A 21651-nucleotide genomic window follows, 5' to 3' on the forward strand; every position below is an offset into this window, starting at 1 on the left:
AGTTTCAGACTTTTATTTGAGGAGAATCTTTGACAGGTTTCTAACATTTATACTGAATTAAATCATAAATAACAGTGATGATCAAAAATACAGACATAATAAGATGAATAAGAACAGTCACACAACAATCAGATGCACAAAACCCACTAACACACAAAAACAAACACAAACCAACAACACAATAAAGAACAAAAAGTGAAGCAGTAAGTCAGGTGTCCTGGTCCTGGTCCCAAACTGATAATGATCAGAGACAAGTGTCTAAGCTAACTGTTCCCCTGATTCCAGTCTTTATGCTAACCTAAGCTAACTGTTCCCCTGATTCCAGTCTTTATGCTAACGTAAGCTAACAGTTCCCCTGATTCCAGTCTTTATGCTAACATAAGCTAAGTGTTCCCCTGATTCCAGTCTTTATGCTAACGTAAGCTAAGTGTTCCCCTGATTCTAGTCTTTATGCTAACCTAAGCTAACGGTTTCCCTCCATTTCTGATCTTTATGCTAACCTAAGCTAACGGTTTCCCTCCATTTCTGATCTTTATGCTAACCTAAGCTAACGGTTTCCCTCCATTTCTGATCTTTATGCTAACCTTAGCTAACAGTTTCCCTCCATTTCCAGTCTTTATGCTCCATCATCCTGTTGGGGGGGGGGGGGGGGGGGGCTGAGAGAAAGAGAGAGACAGAGAGAGAGAGAGAGACGGGGGAGACAGAGCGAGAGAGAGATAGAGAGAGAGAGAGAGAGAGAGAGAGAGACGGGGGAGGAGAGACAGACAGAGAGAGAGAGAGACGGGGGGAGACAGAGCCAGAGAGAGACTGAGAGACAGAGTGAGAGAGAGACTGAGAAACAGAGAGAGACAGAGAGAGAGAGAGACAGAGAGAGAGAGAGAGGGAGAGTGTGTGTGTGTAAATGAGTAAATTAGGTAAAGAGCTGTGTGTCACTGTGGGAACGCTTCTGCAGGAATCCAGCACATCAGTTGCCATAGAAACTGTGTTTCCATAGTAGTAATAGTGTGTGTGTGTGTGTGTGTCTTGCAGTATTTTATTTTTGTCATCAACTTTAATCTTCACTAAGAAGTGTTTTTTTTATATCTTGGTCTCTGTAGTCTTGGTGGTCTTTGGTGTATTGGTGGTTTTGGTGGTCTTTGTAGTCTTGGTGGTCTTTGTAGTCTTGGTGGTTTTGGTGGTCTTTGTAGTCTTGGTGGTCTTTGGTCTTTGTAGTCTTGGTGGTTTTGGTGGTCTTGGTGGTTTTGGTGGTTTTGGTGGTCTTGGTAGTTTTGGTGCTCTTGGTGGTCTTGGTAGTTTTGGTGGTCTTGGTAGTTTTGGTGGTCTTGGTAGTTTTGGTGGTTTTGGTGGTCTTGGTAGTTTTGGTGGTCTTGGTCGTTTTGGTGGTCTTGGTAGTTTTGGTGCTCTTGGTGGTTTTGGTAGTCTTGGTAGTTTTGGTGGTCTTGGTAGTTTTGGTGGTCTTGGTAGTTTTGGTGGTCTTGGTAGTTTTGGTGGTTTTGGTGGTCTTGGTGGTTTTGGTGGTCTTGGTAGTTTTGATAGTTTTGGTGGATTTGGTGGTCTTGGTAGTTTTGGTGGTCTTGGTAGTTTTGGTGGTCTTGGTAGTTTTGGTGGTTTTGGTGGTCTTGGTGGTCTTGGTAGTTTTGGTGGTCTTGGTGGTTTTGGTGGTTTTGGTGGTCTTGGTAGTTTTGGTGGTCTTGGTCCTACTTCATTAGGACGTCTCTGGACTGCTGAGCTGGACTGAAGTGGATTATTGTGAAGACGTCAGATTGTTTCCTTCATGTTGCAGTAACTTTGTACAGGAAGAATAATAATACATGCGATGGGCTGGTGGGGGGGGGGGGGGGGCTCATGAATCTGCTCGGAGCGGCTCTGACCGCTCAGACTGAGGAGGAAGAGGAGGAAGAGGAGAGGAGGAGGAGAAACGGGAGGAGGAGTGTCGGTGCAGAGGCTCCGTCAGTCAGTCAGTAAATAGTCGGTAAACGGTCAGTAAACGGTCGGTAACGGTCTTTAACGGTCAGTAACGGTCAGTAACGGTCGGTCAGATGAAGAAGATGATGCTGCTTCTTCAGCTCGGCGGTAAGAAAATAAAAAAAAAGCTCCGCATGTTTTTCCTCTTTCCTCCTTCATCATCATCTTCTTCACCTCCCTCAGCTCTCTGCAGCGACTCACTCCTCCATCCCCTTCACCATCATTCCTCCATCCTCATCAGCTGCTGTTAACGGAGCGGGTCTTAACGGGGTGTGTGTGTGTGTGTGTGTGTGTTTGTGTGTGTTTCTCATCAGGTAAACGCTGTCAAATCACCAGATGTGACGGTTTGATGATGATGATGCAGCAAAAACACACCGTTTATCTGACACACACAAACACACACACACACACACACACACACACACACACACACTGCTGCTGTTAACTTCGCAACCGGTGTGTAAATATAGAAATCACTGCGTCAGCGCGGGGGACTGACGTAGAGAGCCGGTAAAAACCCGCTAAATCTCCGGGTCTGTGCTGTGAGCTGCATTCCTCCACAGTCCGACACCCTCATCATCATCATCATCATCATCATCACCATGATACTGAGCAGAGTGTCCACCTGTGTGTGACAGGTGACAGCACAGACACGTGACCTGCAGGTCATGTTGTTTGAGAGACTGTGGTGCAGAAAGTAAAAATACAGTTGAAGCTGACAGGTGAACTGTGTGAAAGATGAACTGTGTGACAGGTAACTGTGACAGGTGAACTGTGTGACAGGTAACTGTGACAGGTGAACTGTGTGACAGGTGAACATGCCAATGTTTGCACAAATGTTTTGGTTAGTAGTCAGTTGTTTTCGTTATTGTTTTGGTGATCAGTAATTAGTCGGTCATTTTGGTTAGAGGTTAGTTGTTTAGTTTAAAAGGCAGATGTTCTGGTTAGTGATCAATTGTTTCTGTCTGACTGTTGTGGTTCATTGTGAGTCTGTTACTGACGACTATGAAAACAGCCGTCAGGTCCAGAGTCCAGCTGTTACTGTGTGTGTGTGTGTGTGTGTGTGTGTGTGTGTGTGTGTGTGTGTGTGTGTCCATCTGTTCACCCTCACACTGAAATACAAACAATGTCTTTCTGTCGTCATTCAGCAGGATAATGACAGGTGATAATACCACCTGTGTGTGTGTGTGTGTGTGTGTGTGTGTGTGTGTGTGTTCTGTCTTTTTCTTTCCCTTAAATTCTTTCCTTCAGTGACCTTATCTCCAAAGTTTGAACTCTTCCGTATAAATATTAGCTGACAACACATAAATCATAAATAAGTTATTATAATGATAATAATTATAGTCATAAATCAAACTACCAACTATATGTACATTTGAATTTGAATATAATTCACTGACTGAACCAGACTGAAGCTGTAAGGATCAGACCGCTGCATTCATTCCACCAGTTTCTCACAGTCGGTCTTTTCTTACCTGTGCACCTGGTTTTCTGGTGAAGTATCAACCTACTGCAGGTCATGGCAGGACCCCAAGAGTCTCTCGTTCCAATCAGCCTCTCAGCCAATCACGTACCAGCATATCTACCTGCTACATCATAATTGGCTGTGAAAAGGTGACCTGACCTCATTGTGTTTCTCCTGCAGGTCCCGTGTCTTCTCGTGGAGGATGGCTGGTCAGCGTTAAGCTAGGTTGCAGTGATCAGGAGGTCTGAGGTGAGACGAGGGATCATGGGAGATGGAGGACCTCTGCAGACTGAGGGGAACGCCCTCCTCAAAGCCGTCTTCCAGGGGAAGCTGAGGTTGACCCGCCTGCTGCTGGAGGGCGGCGCCTACATCAATGAGGGTAACGAGCGCGGAGAGACCCCCATTTCCGCTGCCTGCTTGGCGAACTACGACGACCCGCAGGCCCGGCAAAGGATGGTTCGGTACCTGCTGGAGAAAGGGGCGGACCCGAACATCCCCGATAAGAGCGGGAGGACGGCGCTGATGCACGCCTGCGCCGAGCAGGCAGGGAAGGAGGTGGTGTCACTACTGCTCGAGAACGGAGCTGATCCCAGTCTCAGGGACTACTCTGGTTCCTCTGCGCTCGTCCACGCTATCAACAAGGGCGACCGCGACACCCTACAGGTCCTGCTGGACGCCTGCAAGGCCAAAGGCAAGGAGGTGATCATAATCACCACTGATACATCTCCATCAGGCACCAAGAAGACCAAACAGTACCTCAACTCTCCCCCTTCCCCAGGCATCGTGGACAAGCTGTCTCCAGCCTGCATGTCTCCCTCTGAGGTGGAGATCGGCACCTCCTCGCCTGCAGGAGATAAGAGCGATGAGGGGATCTTCAGCTTCGCCCTCACCTCAGCTTTACCTTTACCTTCAGCTCGACCTCCAGGTGAGAAGAGGCCGCCACCTCGCAAGCTGCTGAAGAGGCTGAACTCGGAGCCCTGGGGCCTGGTGGCGCCCTCGGTGCTGGTTCCTCAGGATCGGGTGGATGGAGGTCTGGAGGAAGAGGGCGGCTGTGATCTCAGCAGGACGATCACTGAGATCAACGGCCTGTCCATCACAGAACCGGTCAGACCTTTGCTGTCACGGCGACACAGCATCGAGACCCACGACCCCTGTTCCCCCAAACTCATCGACCGGTCCTGCTCTGAGGACTGCGCAGCCCTCTCTGGATCCTGGGCCGACAAAGTCCAACAGCACCAGATCCTTTACCGCAGGAACACGGCCCCGGAGTCCCAGGAGAATGCCGGAGGACCTGGGGCAGTTGCGGCCCGTGCCCTGGCTCACCCCAAACTGACCCGGATGGAGCACTACGAGTCGGACACCCATCTCTGCCCAGAGTCCATCCCTGGATCTCCAGACTCTGGTCGGGTGTCTGTGGAGCGAAGGAGGTACAACGCCTCGCCCCTGTCCCTGGTCACAAGCTCCTCCAGAGAGTCTCTTGAGAACATCCCCAACTCGGTGTCCCCTATGACCATGCGCCGGCGTCCGCCTGGGCTCCTGGAGCGCCGGGGCTCCGGAACTCTCTTACTGGACCACATTTCCCACACCAGACCCGGCTTCCTGCCTCCACTCAACATCAACCCCCAGAGACCCATCCCCGACATCCGGGCCAATGGTAAGCCCACCTCCCCAGTCCACTCTGGACACAAGATCCTGGTTCCGGTGGCCCCCGCCTCGCCCAAACGGGGCCCGGACTTCAAGATGAAGAAGAAGCTGATGAGGAGACACTCGATGCAGACGGAGCAGATGAAACAGCTCTCCACCTTCCAGGAGATCCTTGCTGAGAAGGTCATCGAGTCCAATGGGGATTGATGACAGGAGGCGCCAGAGCAAGGCATGATGGGTAGCTGCAGAGACTTGTTACTGTGAAGCTTCTGCATCTGATCAGCACCTCACTGACAAACTCTGTGACACTTCCTGGTCTTTATAGAGGGCTGCACCAACAAGGATTTTATTAAACTGAGAGAAGCATTCAGTCAGAGTTTAGTTAAACTAGATTTAAACCTGAGCCTCAATTTAAACAGTAATCTCTGGTTCTGAGGTTAAAATTAGTTTTAATAAAGAAGAAACTGCAGCCAAAAGAAAGGAAATCTAAATCAAAGTACTCTGGACATCCTGAAGATCTTCTAGATCATTGACAATCAAAACTTATCTAACTTGATCTAAGAGGTGGGGTCACGTTACACCTGTTTTAGCCTCTTTAGACCAGCTACCTGTTCATGTTTGAATCTAGGATTTTATTGCGGACGTTTACTGCATTGCATTTGCCAAGCTCCATGCTGCATCACCAAACTCGAGCAATGTCCTCTGGTCTTACCAAGACCTAGACCCAGACCACCAAGTCTTTTCTGTTCAGGTCCTGAGACTCCTGAAGAGAGGATCCACTCAGCTGAGTCTGAATCCTCTTTTAAATCACTTCACTTTAAATCAGATCTCACTTTGACTGAAGTTTAGAACCGAGTTCATTTGCCCAGTTGCCTCCGACTCACCTCCAACGTCCTCAGATCTGGACCAACCACAAACTAAACTAGACTACGACCGCAAAGCAAAATCGTCAACCTGCAGCTAAAAACTAAAACTAAAAGCAAAAATGAAAAATGTATTTTACAGCTCAGTAACACCAGCAGCTGCAGCCACCTTCACCGTGTTTAAACCAGTTTAGTTTTAACTCTGGACGATGAAGATCAGGAGGTGTGGTTGAAAGTTTCGAAGAAAGTGAAGATATTTTGTTTTCAGACTGAAGACTTTAAAAAGTTAGCAGACAGCGACACCTACTGGACAAAAACATTGACGTAGAAAGTGAAATGTGAATAAATAAATATACAAAAGAGCAACAGGCAGTAAGATTAAATAAACTGCAGCATGTAATTAAAGGTCAGCTGACTAAAGGACTAATCGAAGGTTTCAGGTTAAGTTAAGTTTAATAAAATCTTTGCCGCATAGTTACTGAACTGTGAACGTGTGCAGTCCAGGTGTTGGTCGGATGAGAAGAGCGATCACTGTGGGCTGTAGGAAATTAAAATGAGCTGTTTCCTGTCTCCTCACATTTAACAAACAATAAATCTATAGAAGATAATCAGTGGATTAACCGATTCTTTTGGGATGCAACGTGATATACATGGTGTTAATTAATCACTGCATCAGCTGAAAACATGTTACTGTACCTGTTTGAAACCTCGAGTAGAACAATAAGAGGTTTGTATCTGGACGTGTGGAAGCAGGTGACGTGTTGTCGGTGCAGCTCTCCTCAGTTTCCTCTGCTGAACCACAGGAAGCCTCTGGGTCAAAGTCAGTTTACAGTCCTGATGCTTCCTCCTCATTCATCAACTTCAATCAAAAACTGATGAGACTATAAAAATGATCAGACTTGTTTGATGTTTACAGATGCACTATTTGCACCGAGGTCGTGTCCATGTTCCTGCTGGTGACGGATAAAAACATGAACCTTGTTCTGGAGCTGAAGAGTCTGAAGGTCGGCTCCAAAAACGAACTCTCATCTTTTCATGAATGAATCCAACCTATTTATTTTCATGACCTACTGCGCTGTACGTACTGTAATTATCTACACACTAGTCAATATTATAGTTGGTATTTCTGTGTAAAAGAATTGTCTTTATTTTACAGTTCAGAGGGATGTTTGAACCGTGTCTCAGTGACGACGACACTGAGGCAATAATTGATCTAATTTGTGTTGAGATGAAGTGAAATGAAGTTTGAATTTATTGTTTAAGAAATTCCAAAGAAGTTCGTGGGCGATCTGAACCAAAACCTGCCGAGACTGTAAATACTGTAAAGATCCATCTGTGCAACAGCCTGTAAGGTCAACCCTGAAGCACTTCGTCCGATTCTACACCAGGGGGCGCTGGAGGGCGGTTAAAGGAACAGTCCCACATTGTCTCTGTCGTCTCCAGAGTCAGAGTCCGGCACAGAGACAGAGACTGTTCACATCAGTCCTCTGGAAAACTAAACACTGACAGAGCTTACAGCTAACAGAGCTAACAGCTAACAGAGCTAACAGAGCTAACAGCTAACAGAGCTAACTGCTAACAGAGCAGGCTGTATCTTCAAACAGAGACAGGTTAGCAGTCTGTGTCTGTCTGTTCTCTTCTTTCAATCATTCAGTCAACTCAAAGACATCATCCCTGTGGTTGCCGTGGTTTCACAGTGAGCGGGTCGCCTGATTGGACAGTTTTACTTGTTCTTTAACTTGACATTGGTCGTTACAATTTCAGCTTCTTTTTTAACGTTATGACAAAACGTTTGGTTTTGTTGCCGAGGTTTAAAGTGTGAGGAGGAGCAGAGGGGAAGTGAATGGGACAGGTGTGTACAGGTGATCTAAAAACTTCAGGAAGATACTGATCAACATCTGTAGTAGAAATGTAGGTAGGCTACTTTAAAACCCTTAGCGCCTGATTACAGAAATCTGTCTCATAACTCAGAGTCAGAGTCAGACCTGAACCACATGTTGATCTGATCCAGTGTGACCTCACTTCCTGATGATGTCATTATCTCTCATGTCCCTCCACAATAAAGCTCCAGAGAAACTTCAGAGTTTCCTGTTTTTAAGTTTCCTTTAGTATCACAGTAAAACAGTGAGAGTTGTCCGAGCATCATGATACACTGCAGACAGGAAGTGATCACAGCTGCTGCTAATGGGACAGTTTGATGACATGGAGGCAGATCAGGGTAAACGGAAATGAGACTCAAGCTGTGACTCCATGGCAACTTTAAACTTCCTGTTTGTTGATATCTGTTCATGTCAGTGAAGACGTTTTGAAACATTATCTAAAAGACTTTGTAGAAAAAAGAATTGAATCGTTATGATATAGCAGCTCATATTCTCTCTTTGTATATAGATGGACGTAAAACACATATCCTAAATGAAAACTGGTCTGTGTGTACGATGACCGAGGACCGTCAGTCACACACCGAGTTGAAAGAGTTGAACCACTAACTGTGAACGCAGCAGCAGAGACCTGTGTGACCTGGAGACCGGCAGCCGTCTGACTCTGGAGACGACAGATTTACAGAAATGTTAAAACGTTCCTTTAAATTTATATGAAGGTTAATTAAAAAAAAAAAACAAAAGCTCCAGGACCTCTTCCTGAGGGACTCCACATGGTCCTGAAAGAGACTCCGACTCTCTGAGACCTGTGGATGAAGTTTGACTGAACTCCTGAAGTTCTGTCAGAATCTAAAGTGAACGTGAAGTTTCAGCCTCTGATACTTCACAACTGAACTTTCATCAGTCAGAAGATTGGGAATAATTTTATCCTGATAAAACCGAGCTCTGTCGAGTCTGTTCCCCAGTCTGACTGGTTCAAACTGGTTTACATGGGCACAGACTGGTTTAAAGTAAAGCTGGTTTAAACAGGATCTGATTCTGGGTCATATTGGTTTAAACTGGTTTAATGTGGATCAGACTGGTTTAACCTGGATGAGGCTTGCTTAAACTGGATCACACTCTGGATCAGACTGGTTTAACCTGTCTTAAACTGGATCAGACTGGTTTAATCAGACTCAAACTGGTTTAAACTGGACCAGAACTGGGTCAGACTTAACTGGAGACTTGTTTAGACTGAATAAGACTGGCACAGAGTGTTTTAGACGGATGTGAACTAGATGAGACTGGTTTAATCTGGTTTAAACTGGATCAGACTCGGGCTCAGACTGGTTTAGACTTGTCCAGACTGGTTTAAAGTGGTCCAGACTGGTTGCAACTGGACCTTGTTGTTGTTGTTGGTAGATACTTGAAGTTTAAACTGAAATATTTTTGTAAGCCTGTCAGCTGATAGAAACGTCTCTAATGAATCTGTGATATATTTTTCTTCCTTCACTTTGATTGTAACTCAAACTGTGGAATAAAAACATTTCATGTTCAACACCTGTAACTTCCACCAGGGTTGGGGGGTTGGTCTGATTTATTGATTTTACAGTACAAGGTTAGCATTAGCTTCAGCTGCTTTTATAAAACATCATCTGTTAGAACGTGTTGGATATCAGAGGAAAATGACTTTATGCGGGATTGATAATCTGTTAGTGTGACCGTGGAGAGCAGAATATAACTTGTGAATATAAATGTACAACGTGACAACGCTGGTTTTACAGCTCAGAGACGACCCACTGATGAGTTCTGATATGAGACGCCATAAACTGCTTCTTATCTGGTTCAAACACATTAACATCTCAGCGACCTTCAGCTCTGATCAAACAAACACCTTTAAACCACCTGTGGTCCAGATCACGTCTCATTCACACTGAAGGGGTCAGTTCTTCTAAATCCATCCATTCATACACATTTGATGATGTCATGCTGAGATGGACTTCTGTTTCTGACTTTTACAGACCAATCAATAAATCAATGAATCAAGAAACTCATTGATTCATCAAACAATATTAAACAAGTCAGTTTTATAAAGTGAATCCTAAAGTCTTTACAGATCGTGGAGATCCAACCAACCAATCAATCGACAACCAACCAACCAACCAACTAATCAATCAACCAACCAACCAATCAACTACTCAACCAACCAACCAACCAACCAACCAACTAATTAATTAACCAGCCAATCAATCAACTACTCAACCAACCAACTAATCAATCAACGAATCAATCAACCAACAAGCTGTCAACACTTCACACTGAAATTCGGAAACAACGTTTGAAAACTTTCAGATATTTATTGAAGTAAAAACAGATTTTACCAGGAGAAAAAAGAAAAGAGAGAAAACAGAAACAGACAGAAAATATTTACAGTTATTGATCAGCCAGCTGTTATTGATCAGTGGGTATCAGACCAGCTCACATTGCATTCTGGTTAATCTTCTGGGATGAAGTTAAACTTTGAGGTGAAAGTACAAACAGATCGAGACTGACAAACAATATCCACCTGATCAATACTGATCAGTTCAGTGGCCTCAAAGGACCTTCAAAATAAAACTGACTTCATCAGACATTATCATCATCATCATCATCATCATCATATAGATATGAACGATGTCCCACTCTTTACATTTTTTAGTGCTCCAGTTTTAGAGTTAGGCGCAGAGATAGGACTGATAAAGATGTCTCACTCTGTTTAGATTCTAGAGTGAGACAGGAGTGAGAAAAGATGCTCCACTCTGCACTTTATGTAGGATACAAAAACATTGTAGTGAGATGTTAAAACAGAGATTTTAGTTGTAAAAAACAAAAACAAGTTGTTGTAAGTTTGTTATAGGATGACTCTGAGCTGAGACAAAAAAACTGAGATGTCCCACTCTGTCAAAGTTCCAGTGAGATATAAAAATGGGAGTGAAGGACACATGATGGAAAATTAGTGGCAGAGACACAGTCTGTTTATCGGAGTGTGAACAGGACATCCCACTCTTTTTAAATTCTAGTGAGATATAAAGTAGGTCAACAAAGTGCTAAAAGTGAGTTTCAGCGATAAGAGTGTGAGGAAGATGCTTCACTCTACAGTGAGATTAACGACTGACTCATGATTATTGATCCGTATCGATCTCCAATTGTAAAAATGTGACTTTAACATTCATGGGAAAAATTATAAAGATTATCTGATTATAAACAGAGATAGGAGTGTATAGATGGACGCCTCACTCTGTTGTATATAGTGACATATAAAAATGATGTAGTGAGACACAGACAAAGATAGAAATACAGGGTGAGAGTGTCACTCGGTTCATTTCTTGAAGAACTTCTTGTTGAGCAGGAAGATGAGCAGGTTGACGTTGATCTTCGCTTTATCGAACATCTTCATCACGGCCACGCCCTCATACTGCAGCTGCAGCAGGTCCTGCAACACACACACACACACACACACACACACACACACACACACACACACACACACACACACACACACACCTTAAAACACATATAATGCACAACATAAATAAAACAGAGTTCAGGTCCAAAATTTAACCCCAGTTTTAAATCTGAGCTGCAGGTGTATCAAGCAGCAGGTAACCATAGCAACAGAACACTGGGTTAAACTGATTACAAATACTGCTAGTTGACTCGGTCTTTGGCCTGGTTTGGCTCAGTATTTATCCCGGGTTGTACCTGGTATTTGAGCAGGAACTCTTCCATCTCGACACCAAGGAATCGAGTTTTAACTTTGAAGCTTCCTGTCTCGGGTCCAGGAACAATGTCAAACACCACGTTCTTAAACCTGGAACAGTAAAACGTGTAGCGTTACTTACGTTGGTTTCTAATGTTAAAATGTGTGACGTTAAATAATTCAGTATTTGTTTATAATATCGACGTATGTGCTGTTACACGTTTTATATGAAGCATCTTGCAGGTGGTGACCGGATGTTGAACCTTTTGTTGTTGATGGTGTTTGTGGTGTTACATCGTGCTGAGACGTTGTCACATGTTATAACACCATAAACAGCATTCTGTCTCAGTGTGTGTGTGTCATGTGTGTGTGTGTCATGTGTGTGTGTGTGTGTGTGTTCTCACTGTGTCGGGGGCAGGTCTTCGATCTCTAACAGAACTCCTTTCTCCTGCAGCCGGGCAGCGCTGTAACTCAGAGCAGGAAGCTTCTTCTTTCCTTTGCTCTCTGCTGCCTTCTTATTGGTCGATTTACTACAACACACAACCAATCACAGTGAGTCAGTGTTTCAATCTCCTGTGAAGTCAAACAGCCAGTGAGAGTGGGAGGTTCCACCTGTACCTGTTGGCAGTCAGGTTGTCCAGACAGGAAGTGATGTAATGTCTGTAGAAGTCCACCTGTTCACTGTGGAAGCTGCTCTTTACCTGCAGACTGCTGAGGGTCTGACGAAGCTTTACGAGCTCCGCCCCCCGACGCTGACGGTGCAGACGCTGCTGACGGATGTCCTGGGGGGGGGGGTACAGTTGAAAGCTCAAGAACAAGTGAGGAAGTGGATCAATACAATGATATAGATATGTAGGATTTGAAAGAATCAGCTGACAGAACCTCACTGTGTGTGTGTGTGTGTGTGTGTGTGTGTGTGTGTGTGTGTATGTGTTAGTTCAAACCCGTCATTGTGAATGCTTTACGTGTGTGTTGTGTCACCTTGGCGATCATCTGCAGGATCTGGTTTTCGGTCTGAGGTGACCTCAGGACTCCGAGTCCCTCCAGACGCCGAAGACACCTCAGGATCTTCCTCTTCTTCTCCTCCAAACTCAGGTTGCTGTTGGCAACCAGCGACTGGTTCCTCTTCATCTTCTCAGGTGTCAGAGCGTCCTGCCGAGCACGCCGCTGCATCAGCCAATCGTGACACACTTCCTGTGTGAACAGAGCAGAAGAAGAAGAGATGACGGAGGAGCTGAGGTTAAAGACGGGTGTACCTGTATCACCTGTGTGCGCTCCGTCTCTGTGAGGACCAGACACCTGGACTGACTCAGAGTTCAGAGAGACTGGTTTCAGTTCAGCTCAGTGTGTGTGTGTGTGTGTGTGTGTGTGTGTGTGTGTGAGAGAGATACCTGGTCATGTGAGGGAGATGTCCTCAGGATGTCCCTCAGAGAGTCGCCTGGTTGAGTCCTGATGACGTCGATGATCAGCTGCTTCGTGCTGAAGAAAAAAAAAAGAAAAACTTAAACATGTTTATTTTGAATAAAAGGACGAATGACAGAGTGAAGTTACCTGAGCAGGTGAAGCTAACGGGCTAACATGCTACGTTACCTGAGCAGCAGTCCTCTGGCGTCTGGTTTGTCATCGGTCTCGCTGAAGATGTCGAACTTGCTGGTGAGAGTCAGAGAAACCTCCATCTTACAGCTCTGAGACTCTGATCCTGGATCTGCTGAGGATGACGATGATGAAGACTCTCCTGCAGAACACACACATAGACCAGGACTCATTCAGACCCTGATGGCTCAGCCTCCACCCGTCAACAGAAACACACCGTCAGACTCCAGGTGGAGGTTTGTGGAGAGCTCTTCTCCTCGCCGCCTCATGGTGGCGCTCTGACTGACTGCAGCTGCTTCATGACCCGTCTCTTTGTTTTTCTAATGCTGACACTTGGACCCGATTCAACCCGGGTCCAAAGTCTGCTCAGTCTAGCCGAGTCTGGTCTGGTCTCTGTGTCAACAGTGTCAAAAGTGACATCAGGTCAGCCGCAGTTTTGATTGTCGAGGAACCTGAAGCTTGTTTCAGTAAAATCATCTTTTCATTTAAACTTATTATTTTACTTTCTAGGACTTTACATCTGTCCATTATTACATAGTTGTATAATAATATCGTTGATATGATAGTAATAACAATAACAATAATAATAATGATTATTAGTGTTGTCTCTTTTCTTTTTGGACGGGGTCTATCTACCCTCAGGTCTATTCGGGTCGGGTCCCTCTCTTTTGGAAAAGTCGGTTCGAGCCGGTTTTCCATGCGTCTGTTTAGCGTGACATCACAGCAGCTGCACCTCAGCACAGTTTGTTCACGGCTCCACGGCAGGAGGGAACTTTCTTAACTTCAAAATAAATGGAGGAAAAGTTTTAAGATGAGTCCTTAACAAAGTGTCTGATGGCAGACAGGCCATAGACCCATGACAGGCCAGATACTGACAGCTCCTTAGTGTCTGTGAACGCACCGTGAGGGCAGCAGCAGTGTTAGTGATAAAGCAGTAGTTGTCGTACCGATGAGTTCCTGAAGGGTGGGAACTGATCCCAGGTCCTTCAGCAGCAGTCTGAGCGGGTCGGAGGAGTCCGGACACAAAACCTCCTGATGCTCCAGCAGCAGCTGAACACACAGAGACACAGACAGACACAGTGAGTCCAGGTCCAGAACCAGGTCCAGATCCAGAACCAGGTTTAGGTATTGTGTTTTCTGACCTTGTGCGTGTTGAGCAGCTCGCTGACAGAGATGTAGATGACGGGTTTGTTCACGATGAGCAGCTCTGAGTATTCATCCATACTGAACCTGTCCTCCGGTTCAGGAACGTCACACACACTCAACAGGAACTTCCTGTTGGACACAAAGAACCGTGAGAGAGAACGTTCTCTGATCATTAAATCACTGACACAAACTCAGCATTATGTATACTGGATATTTTACCGATGGAAATTTGTAGTGTGTTGTTGGGTGAAACTGGCCTCGAGAACAGGAAGCAGAATAGTGTTACGGCTTTGGAAACCAAAAGAGCGAATCGGTTTTAATGAATGGACAGACAAACTGGCGAGGATGACTTCCTCTGAGCAAGGACGCCTGATGTTCACGTATCGCATCCCTTTTCCAATCATACAACTGTCTCTGCTCGATGACGAACATGAAGTGTAATATAGAAGTCTAACAGCCTGTATCACACACCACACACTGAAGGGTGTGCACGTTATCTTCTTATTTTATTTAATCTATTTAGCTTTTACTTGTATTTCCTCTGTTTGTCGGATGTGCAGATGTTTATGACTTTAATGTGTTTGTAACCTGAAAAAACAAAGAACCATCAGGAGACACCTGCTGGACGTCACTGAGGTCTTCACTCGTGATCTCAGGACGTTTGAACTCGCCGGTGGTTTGGTCTCAGAGATGAATTAGTTTGTCTTGATTTTTAAACCTGACGCTGCCACATGGACGGGCGATTGGTGACATCACAGTTTACAGTTACGACTCACCGTAGCTGATGGAGCGGCTCGAGCGTTAACTGCTGATTGGTTGTTTTGTCCTTGTGAGAAAACAGTGAACATCGAGTCCTGAATCTGAGCAGCTGCAAGCATCAAATGTTTGATCTTATTGCTTAAAAATGACTAAAACGATGATGATAATGATTTATCTTATCAATCACCTAATCGATTAATCCTTACAGCTCTAGAAGCAGCTACTTCCTGTTTGATGTCAGGAACCTTCTGTATTCTGATTATGTTTTTCCACAGTGTAAATAAATGAATCCAGTTCTGACCTGAACCTGGTGTGAGTCTGGCTGATGTACTGATTCAGAGCTCTGACGTGGTATCCGTCTCCGTGGAAGTGTTTGTTGGCGGCGGCGTGCTGCAGCATGCGGGCAATGGAGCCCAGGATGTGACGCTGCTCCGGCTGCAGGGCGGAGCCGGCCGAGCGGTCCACCACGTCGAAACCGTCCGGAGCCACGACGGCCGGGTTCATGTAACGATAGTAGACCAGGTTACCTACGATCTGTAGGAGGAGCAGAGGGGAGGACAGGTGAGTTTTTAATCTGAAGAGGTGTTTTTGTTGACGCCGTGTTTAAGTTCACGTTCAGAATAACTGATGTTTCAGCAAATTTCAGTGTCACTTTCAAAAGTAGAATCATTTTACAGGAAACTAGAGAGACACTCAGAGTCAAACAGGAGACTCCAGACTTCAGGGGAAAACTTCTAATTCATCAGAAATGATCCGGTTCAGATCCAGGTGACAGTAACAGGATTCTGATGATTGTTTGTTTGTTAAACCCTGAAGGTAAGAAACAGCTGTTCAGAGCTTCTGTGGAAGAACGAGTCAATCCACTTTAATCCTGAACAGTCGCTGTGTTTCCGTCTGTGACAAATCTACGCATTAGACCAGAACCTTCGGGCTTTTATTGTGAAGGAGAAGTGCCCTTCGGTTACTGGGAGCAAACCAGTGAGCACTGGGCTCCGTCTACGTCCTGGAGTTTACCTTGTAGAGCTCGTCATCGCTGGCTTCAGGAAACTTTGTCTTCAGGGCGTCTCTGAGGACCTTCGCCGTGTAACGTAAACCATACCTGCAAAACAAGACTCATCATGAACCTCAGGTGGACAGGTGGAAAGGTGAACAGGTGGAGAGGTAGAGAGGTGGACAGGTGGAAAGGTGAACAGGTGGAGAGGTAGAGAGGTGGACAGGTGGAGGCCTACGGCAGTTTGTGGAGGTTGGAGGTGATGGCTTTGAGGACTCGGTCCGTCAGGTTCTTCAGGTTGATGATGGCGATGTCGATGCGTCTCTGAACTTCAGGGTGAGACAGAGCGTCTTTAGCAGAGACCTCGTAGGGCAGGGAGCTGCAGGGACAGACAGGTGAGACAGACAGGTGAGACAGACAGGTGAGACACTCAGAGATCTACAGGTGTTCAGATGAGTCTGTTTAAGCGGTCTTCTCTGTTCAAACCTCTTGTGTCCGGTCTGGGTCTCGGTCTGGTTTATCCAGGTCTTGTAGACTTCCACCGGGTCTGTCCTGATGCTGAGGGTCCGGTCCTGCAGCACGTCCTGCAGCGCCGGACCCAAGGCCTCGCGCAGGGCGTTGTGACCACGAGCGTGACGGTAGAAGTTCACCAACATCTTGATGACGGTGGGGTTACCTGTGACCACATCCTGAGGCTGCTCCACCTTCAGCCTGACACACACACACACACACACACACACACACACACACACACACACACACACACACACACACACGCGTTACTGATCATTACTGTCTAATCTGGACTGTTCTGTCCTCTGATGTGTCTCAGGTCAGGATTTTTTAATTAATTTAAACTTTATTTCAATGTATCAGTGTGTATTACAGTGTGTATTACAGTGTGTATTACAGTGTGTATTACAGTGTGTATTACAGTGTGTATTACAGTGTGTATTACAGTGTGTATTACAGTGTGTATCCGTTACCTGATCTCGTATCTCAGAGCCTCAGTGAACAGCTGCAGCAGCAGGAAGGCCTCCCTGCGGTCGGAGCCGTAGTTAAACAAACTAAACACCAACATCTCCATGAAGGAGGTGGAGCGACTCTGAGGCATCAAGAAGATCAGCTGAGCCAGGTACAGAGGCTGGGTCTGAGACACACACACACACACACACACAAAATAGTTTTTACTGTGATCTGGTGAAAAGGGGGGGGGGGGGGGGGGGGGGGGTTTCACACAATCTGTTCTTCAGAAGGCAGATTCACCTGCAGCAGGTAGAACAGGTGTTGGTAGGCCTCCAGTCTCTCCCTCCTCCCTCGGCTCAGAGCCTTCAGCCCTTTACTTCTCTCCACATCCATCATGTCCGACAACTGCTCCTTGTTCTTCTTCGTCAGTTTCTTACAGTGAGACACAACTTCCTGTTCAGAGAGAGATGGTTCTGTTGACACAAACGAGACAAATACTACACGGACCATAAACCCTGACGGGCAGACTGGGTCAGGAAGTTTTTGTAATCGGTCTGGGGATCAATGGTTTGTAGTCGGGGTTAGGGAAAACGTCTTGATTACCTGAGTGACCTGATTTCTGTGAATGCATGTAAACGTACACTGTCCCTTCCTTTGAGGTGGAGTGACTCATCCTCTGAACATAGACCATCTTTGTGTCTACCTGTAGGTGGTGACTCACGTACCTGCAGCGTGGCTCTGTTCCGGACCAGCAGGCCGATCTTCAGGTCCATCAGGTCCAGGTCTGCCTCCAGCTGCCGGTTGAAGCGTATGCTCCTCACCACCTCCTCCCTCATACGCAGAAGCTCCGCCTCCTCTCTGATGTCACCGTCGCCCAGGTCAAGCAGGTGAACAAACTTCCTGACCACAGACAGGGGGGGCGTGTCGGAGTGCACTGAGACAGGTGAGGGGGAGGGCTTATTAATGACTCGCAAACAGGTAGAGTAAGTAACGACAGGATCAATTAACCAATCAGAGTCAGTGTCTCGTTAGTGACCTCACCCAGCATCCTGTACTGGTCCCGGGCTCTGCTGGCTCTGAAGAAGGCCTGGATCTTTATGATAGCGCCCACCTGTGGACACACACAGTTACTATACACTGTTACCATGGAGACGGAATATCCTGTTTTCTGATTGGCTGACAGAATCATACACAGAGACAGTTAAAGGAACAGTCTGAATCCTCCTCTCACTGCGGCCGCCCTCAAGACTCTGCAGAAGGCTTTTAATTTGAAAAGCCACAAGGTGCCCCAGGAGGGAAGTAGATTTAAGAGACACGAGCAGGACTCACGTTACGTCTGAAGAACCTCAGTCGAGCTTGATACTTCCTCTTGGCCAACCACATCTTCACAAACGACTGGAGCTGTTCACACACACACACACACACATACACACACACACACACACACTGATGAACAGTACAGACACAAACACCTAGTGTCACCTGTGGACCTGTTGTAAACGTCTGCTCACCTTGACCGCAGCTCGCCAGTTCATGTAGAGGAACTGCAGCCGCCGCCTGTACGCCCTCTGCTGGACAAACCTCCTCCACTGAGACTTAACACACAGAGAGACGTGATGATCACATCGATCACATGACCACACCAGCCACAGACCTGTCAATCAAATCTGTAATGACACACTCCAACAAGCTCCACCCCTGAGGCTTCTGTATTGATTAGTATTGATCCCCTACATCTGGAACTGTGTCCTGATATTGCTTTAACCCCTTCCTCACCTGTCTGTCTCTACCTGTCTGTCTCCACCTGTCTGTCTGTCTCGACCGGCTCCCCATCAAATCCAGAGTCCAGGTGTCTGCAGGTCAGCCAGCTGCCTATGTTACAGATACACTGACTGGAATCTGCTCCAGCAGTCAGCTGGTTTCTCACCTGGATGACGATGACAGCAGGTGTCTGACTGATCAGGTAACGCCGCCGCACCTCCAGCTGCTGTCTGACCAGGAACCCTCGACACGCCGCCTGCAGACGAACGACGAGGGCGTCGCTGCTCTTCCAGAGGACGCTGCGACTGTACGAGCCCGACACACTGCTGATGACTTCCTGCAGGTGGAGACATGACATCACTGTTGTTGACCAATCACAGACAGGGACATATAAACTGTGATTTCTCAGGTGTGGAAATTAGATTTTAAAGTTTGGGTCTTCTCAGGTGTGACTGTACCTGTGGTTAATACCCTGACAGTGACCTCTGACCCTCAGGTGTATCTCACCTTTATCTCCTCTCTGTCGATGAACACACTGTTCTGTACGAAGCCGGCCGGTCTCTCCCAGTTTCCCTCCAGTCGGTTCAGGTGGAAGTAATAAAAGGAGCCGTCCTCCAGCCGGACTCTAACCCACGGACTCCTGTTGTCTCCTGGACAGTTTACACCAAAACAAGACTGTTACACAACATTGTGCTGATACTTCACCAATCTGAAAACCATAATCAATCAGTATCAGTGTTTTACACAAACACGACAAAGATCTTTAAATATGTTAAAGATCAGTGACTCAAAGAAGAAATCTGCCAGTGTGAAGGACGTCAAACATCTTATTGTCTACTAACCTGTGTGTGTGTGTGTGTGTGTGTGTGTGTGTGTGTGTGTGTGTGTTACCTGTGTGTGTCTTGTGTGTGAGCAGACTGAGCAGCTCTCTCTGATATTCTGTAGCACAGGTAGAGATGAGTCCCTGCAGCTCCACCTCAGGTAGAGACAGAACTCTGAGAGTCTGGTTCACCCTGTTCTCCTTCACAGCCTGGTTCACTGCTGCGACTGACAGACACACTGCACGCACGCACGCGCACACACACACGCACACGCACACGCACACACACACACACGCACACGCACACACACACACACACTTGGTTTAATGTCTTGGATGTCTCCATGTCTCATTTGTCAACATGTATCATGTGACCGACTCACCCTTCAAAGCTCTCTGACTCTGCTGATTGGCTCTCCTCACTCCTTCCTGGATATCAGCCAACCACAGCTCAGCTCCTGGGTCTCTGCTCACCTGATTAGACATCAGAAGGTCACATGACTTCATCTTCAAACAACAACATACATGTATTCATTCTACAGAAGGTAAAGATTCGAGATCAGTTTGGGTTTCAGTCCGAATGTGGAGGTGAACCCTTGGTTACCTGTGTAGTTACCTGTGTAGTTCTACCTGTGTAGTTCTACCTGTGTGGATTTACCTGGGCTTTGTGCTGCCTGGCGTTGCTCAGCAGGGTCAGGTATCTGCAGGTGTTGGCAGGTAGAACCTCCTCCACGCCACAGGAGGGCAGCAGCAGAGCAGACAGCAGCTTCTGAGAGTCTCCTCTGATCACAGCCTCGTTAATCACTCCCACAGCCAGGAGCTCTGAAGGTCAGAGGTCACACAGAGGTCACACAGGGGTCACAGGTTATCTTAACAACATGAACTTGGTCAGTAGGCAGAGCTTTTATAGGCATTGGTCTGTTTTCTTGATCATTAGTAGTTCAGCATCTGTTACCATGGAGATGTACCCAGGTAAGAGGTGAGCTGGTCTCAGGTCAGACAACATGTACAGTGTGTGTTGATGTGTGTGTGTTTTCTTACTCTGGTGTTCGTCCTGCACTGAGCTGTTGACAGAGTTGATTCCTTCCTGCAGCTGATTCCAGGTCAGTAGATCTCTGCTCATCTCCTGCTTCACACCAACCAGACACTCAAAGTACCTGAGGGTCACAGGTGGACAGGTGTAAACAGTCAGGTAGACAGGTGTCAACGGACAGGTAGACAGACAGGTAGACAGGTGTAAACAGACAGGTAGACAGACAGGTAGACAGGTGTAAACACAGGTAGACCGGAGTCGCACCTGTCCAGCAGGGTGTCGTCTACATCAGAGAGTCCTGCAGACGGACTGACCAATGAGGAGCTAAACTGCTGCAGGCTTCCCGCCCCCATGGCCTGATTGATGAGGGCGACAGCTGACAGCATCTCCACGGCAACATAGAGCTCCTCCTGCTGCAGCTCCCCCTGATGGAGACAACAGGAAACATCAAACACTGACTGACTGACTGACTGACTGACTGACTGACTCTCAGGTGTCTTACCTGTGGAGTCTGTCTCTGCAGCAGCTGCAGCTCTTTGTGATACAGAGTGGCAGCAAAAGGAAACACTTCGGGCAACTGGAGGTCAGAGGTCATCAGACAGCTGACCGTGTGTCTGGGGTCGCTGCCACGCAACGACGCATTAACACTCTGCACTGCAGTGAGCACTGAAACACACACACACACACACACACACACACACACACACACACACACACACACACACACACACTTATTGAAGTCTCAGTTTGATCGACTGTGACTGGACATGAAGAAGATATGACGATTATTTTATCAATAGACTGATCAATCATTAAATACTGGTCCAGATCCAGTAGAACTTACTGTTCTTGGCTCTCTGGGCTTCCTGGTTGGCGATGGTCACAGCTTCCTGCAGCTCGTCAGGTTCCAGGGGGTCGACGCAGCCCTGATCCTGAGGTCAGCGGTCACAGAGGGAGGGGTCAGGTCTAACAGGCAGTCACGGTGTGTATTTCTGTATGTGTGTGTGTGTGTGTGTGTGTGTGTGTGTGTGTGTGTGTGTGTGTGTACCA

The 21651-nt window shown here is 46.7% G+C and overlaps 2 protein-coding genes across 2 annotated transcripts in view; one reads left to right on the plus strand and one right to left on the minus strand.

The window, feature by feature from the left end:
• Nucleotides 1-1927: 1927 nt before the first annotated feature.
• Nucleotides 1928-9360, plus strand: ankrd34a (ankyrin repeat domain 34A). Its single transcript, XM_023393632.2, has 2 exons — nucleotides 1928-2073; nucleotides 3611-9360. Exon 2 carries the CDS (start codon nucleotides 3695-3697, stop codon nucleotides 5279-5281), a length of 1587 nt encoding a protein of 528 aa, XP_023249400.1. The 5' UTR covers nucleotides 1928-2073; nucleotides 3611-3694; the 3' UTR covers nucleotides 5282-9360.
• A 770-nt stretch (nucleotides 9361-10130) lies between these two features.
• Nucleotides 10131-21651, minus strand: part of iqgap3 (IQ motif containing GTPase activating protein 3) — a 16238-nt gene continuing 4717 nt past the window's right edge. Inside the window, exons 13-38 of the mRNA XM_023393667.2 lie at nucleotides 20866-21026; nucleotides 20610-20725; nucleotides 20227-20390; nucleotides 19952-20042; nucleotides 19640-19807; nucleotides 19256-19398; nucleotides 18915-19085; nucleotides 18499-18582; nucleotides 18317-18388; nucleotides 18029-18098; nucleotides 17713-17921; nucleotides 17288-17440; nucleotides 17008-17171; nucleotides 16508-16732; nucleotides 16260-16400; nucleotides 16045-16129; nucleotides 15332-15564; nucleotides 14268-14400; nucleotides 14073-14175; nucleotides 13123-13267; nucleotides 12924-13011; nucleotides 12514-12726; nucleotides 12151-12314; nucleotides 11937-12062; nucleotides 11535-11643; nucleotides 10131-11265 (exon numbers count right to left, since the gene is read on the minus strand). Coding sequence (XP_023249435.1) covers nucleotides 11152-11265; nucleotides 11535-11643; nucleotides 11937-12062; nucleotides 12151-12314; nucleotides 12514-12726; nucleotides 12924-13011; nucleotides 13123-13267; nucleotides 14073-14175; nucleotides 14268-14400; nucleotides 15332-15564; nucleotides 16045-16129; nucleotides 16260-16400; nucleotides 16508-16732; nucleotides 17008-17171; nucleotides 17288-17440; nucleotides 17713-17921; nucleotides 18029-18098; nucleotides 18317-18388; nucleotides 18499-18582; nucleotides 18915-19085; nucleotides 19256-19398; nucleotides 19640-19807; nucleotides 19952-20042; nucleotides 20227-20390; nucleotides 20610-20725; nucleotides 20866-21026 — 3645 coding nt within the window. The 3' untranslated portion in view covers nucleotides 10131-11151. The remainder of the gene's footprint in view (nucleotides 11266-11534; nucleotides 11644-11936; nucleotides 12063-12150; nucleotides 12315-12513; nucleotides 12727-12923; nucleotides 13012-13122; nucleotides 13268-14072; nucleotides 14176-14267; nucleotides 14401-15331; nucleotides 15565-16044; nucleotides 16130-16259; nucleotides 16401-16507; nucleotides 16733-17007; nucleotides 17172-17287; nucleotides 17441-17712; nucleotides 17922-18028; nucleotides 18099-18316; nucleotides 18389-18498; nucleotides 18583-18914; nucleotides 19086-19255; nucleotides 19399-19639; nucleotides 19808-19951; nucleotides 20043-20226; nucleotides 20391-20609; nucleotides 20726-20865; nucleotides 21027-21651) is intronic.

Source organism: Seriola lalandi, unplaced genomic scaffold (assembly GCF_002814215.2).
Source record: "Seriola lalandi dorsalis isolate HSWRI2012SDOR001 ecotype SW California unplaced genomic scaffold, Sedor1 jcf7180002054941, whole genome shotgun sequence".
NCBI lineage: Eukaryota > Metazoa > Chordata > Actinopteri > Carangiformes > Carangidae > Seriola > Seriola lalandi.

What these genes read in the sequence shown, in the direction of transcription:
- ankrd34a (XM_023393632.2), top strand. Translation starts at nt 3,695, where the DNA reads ATGGGAGATGGAGGACCTCTGCAGACTGAGGGGAACGCCCTCCTCAAA.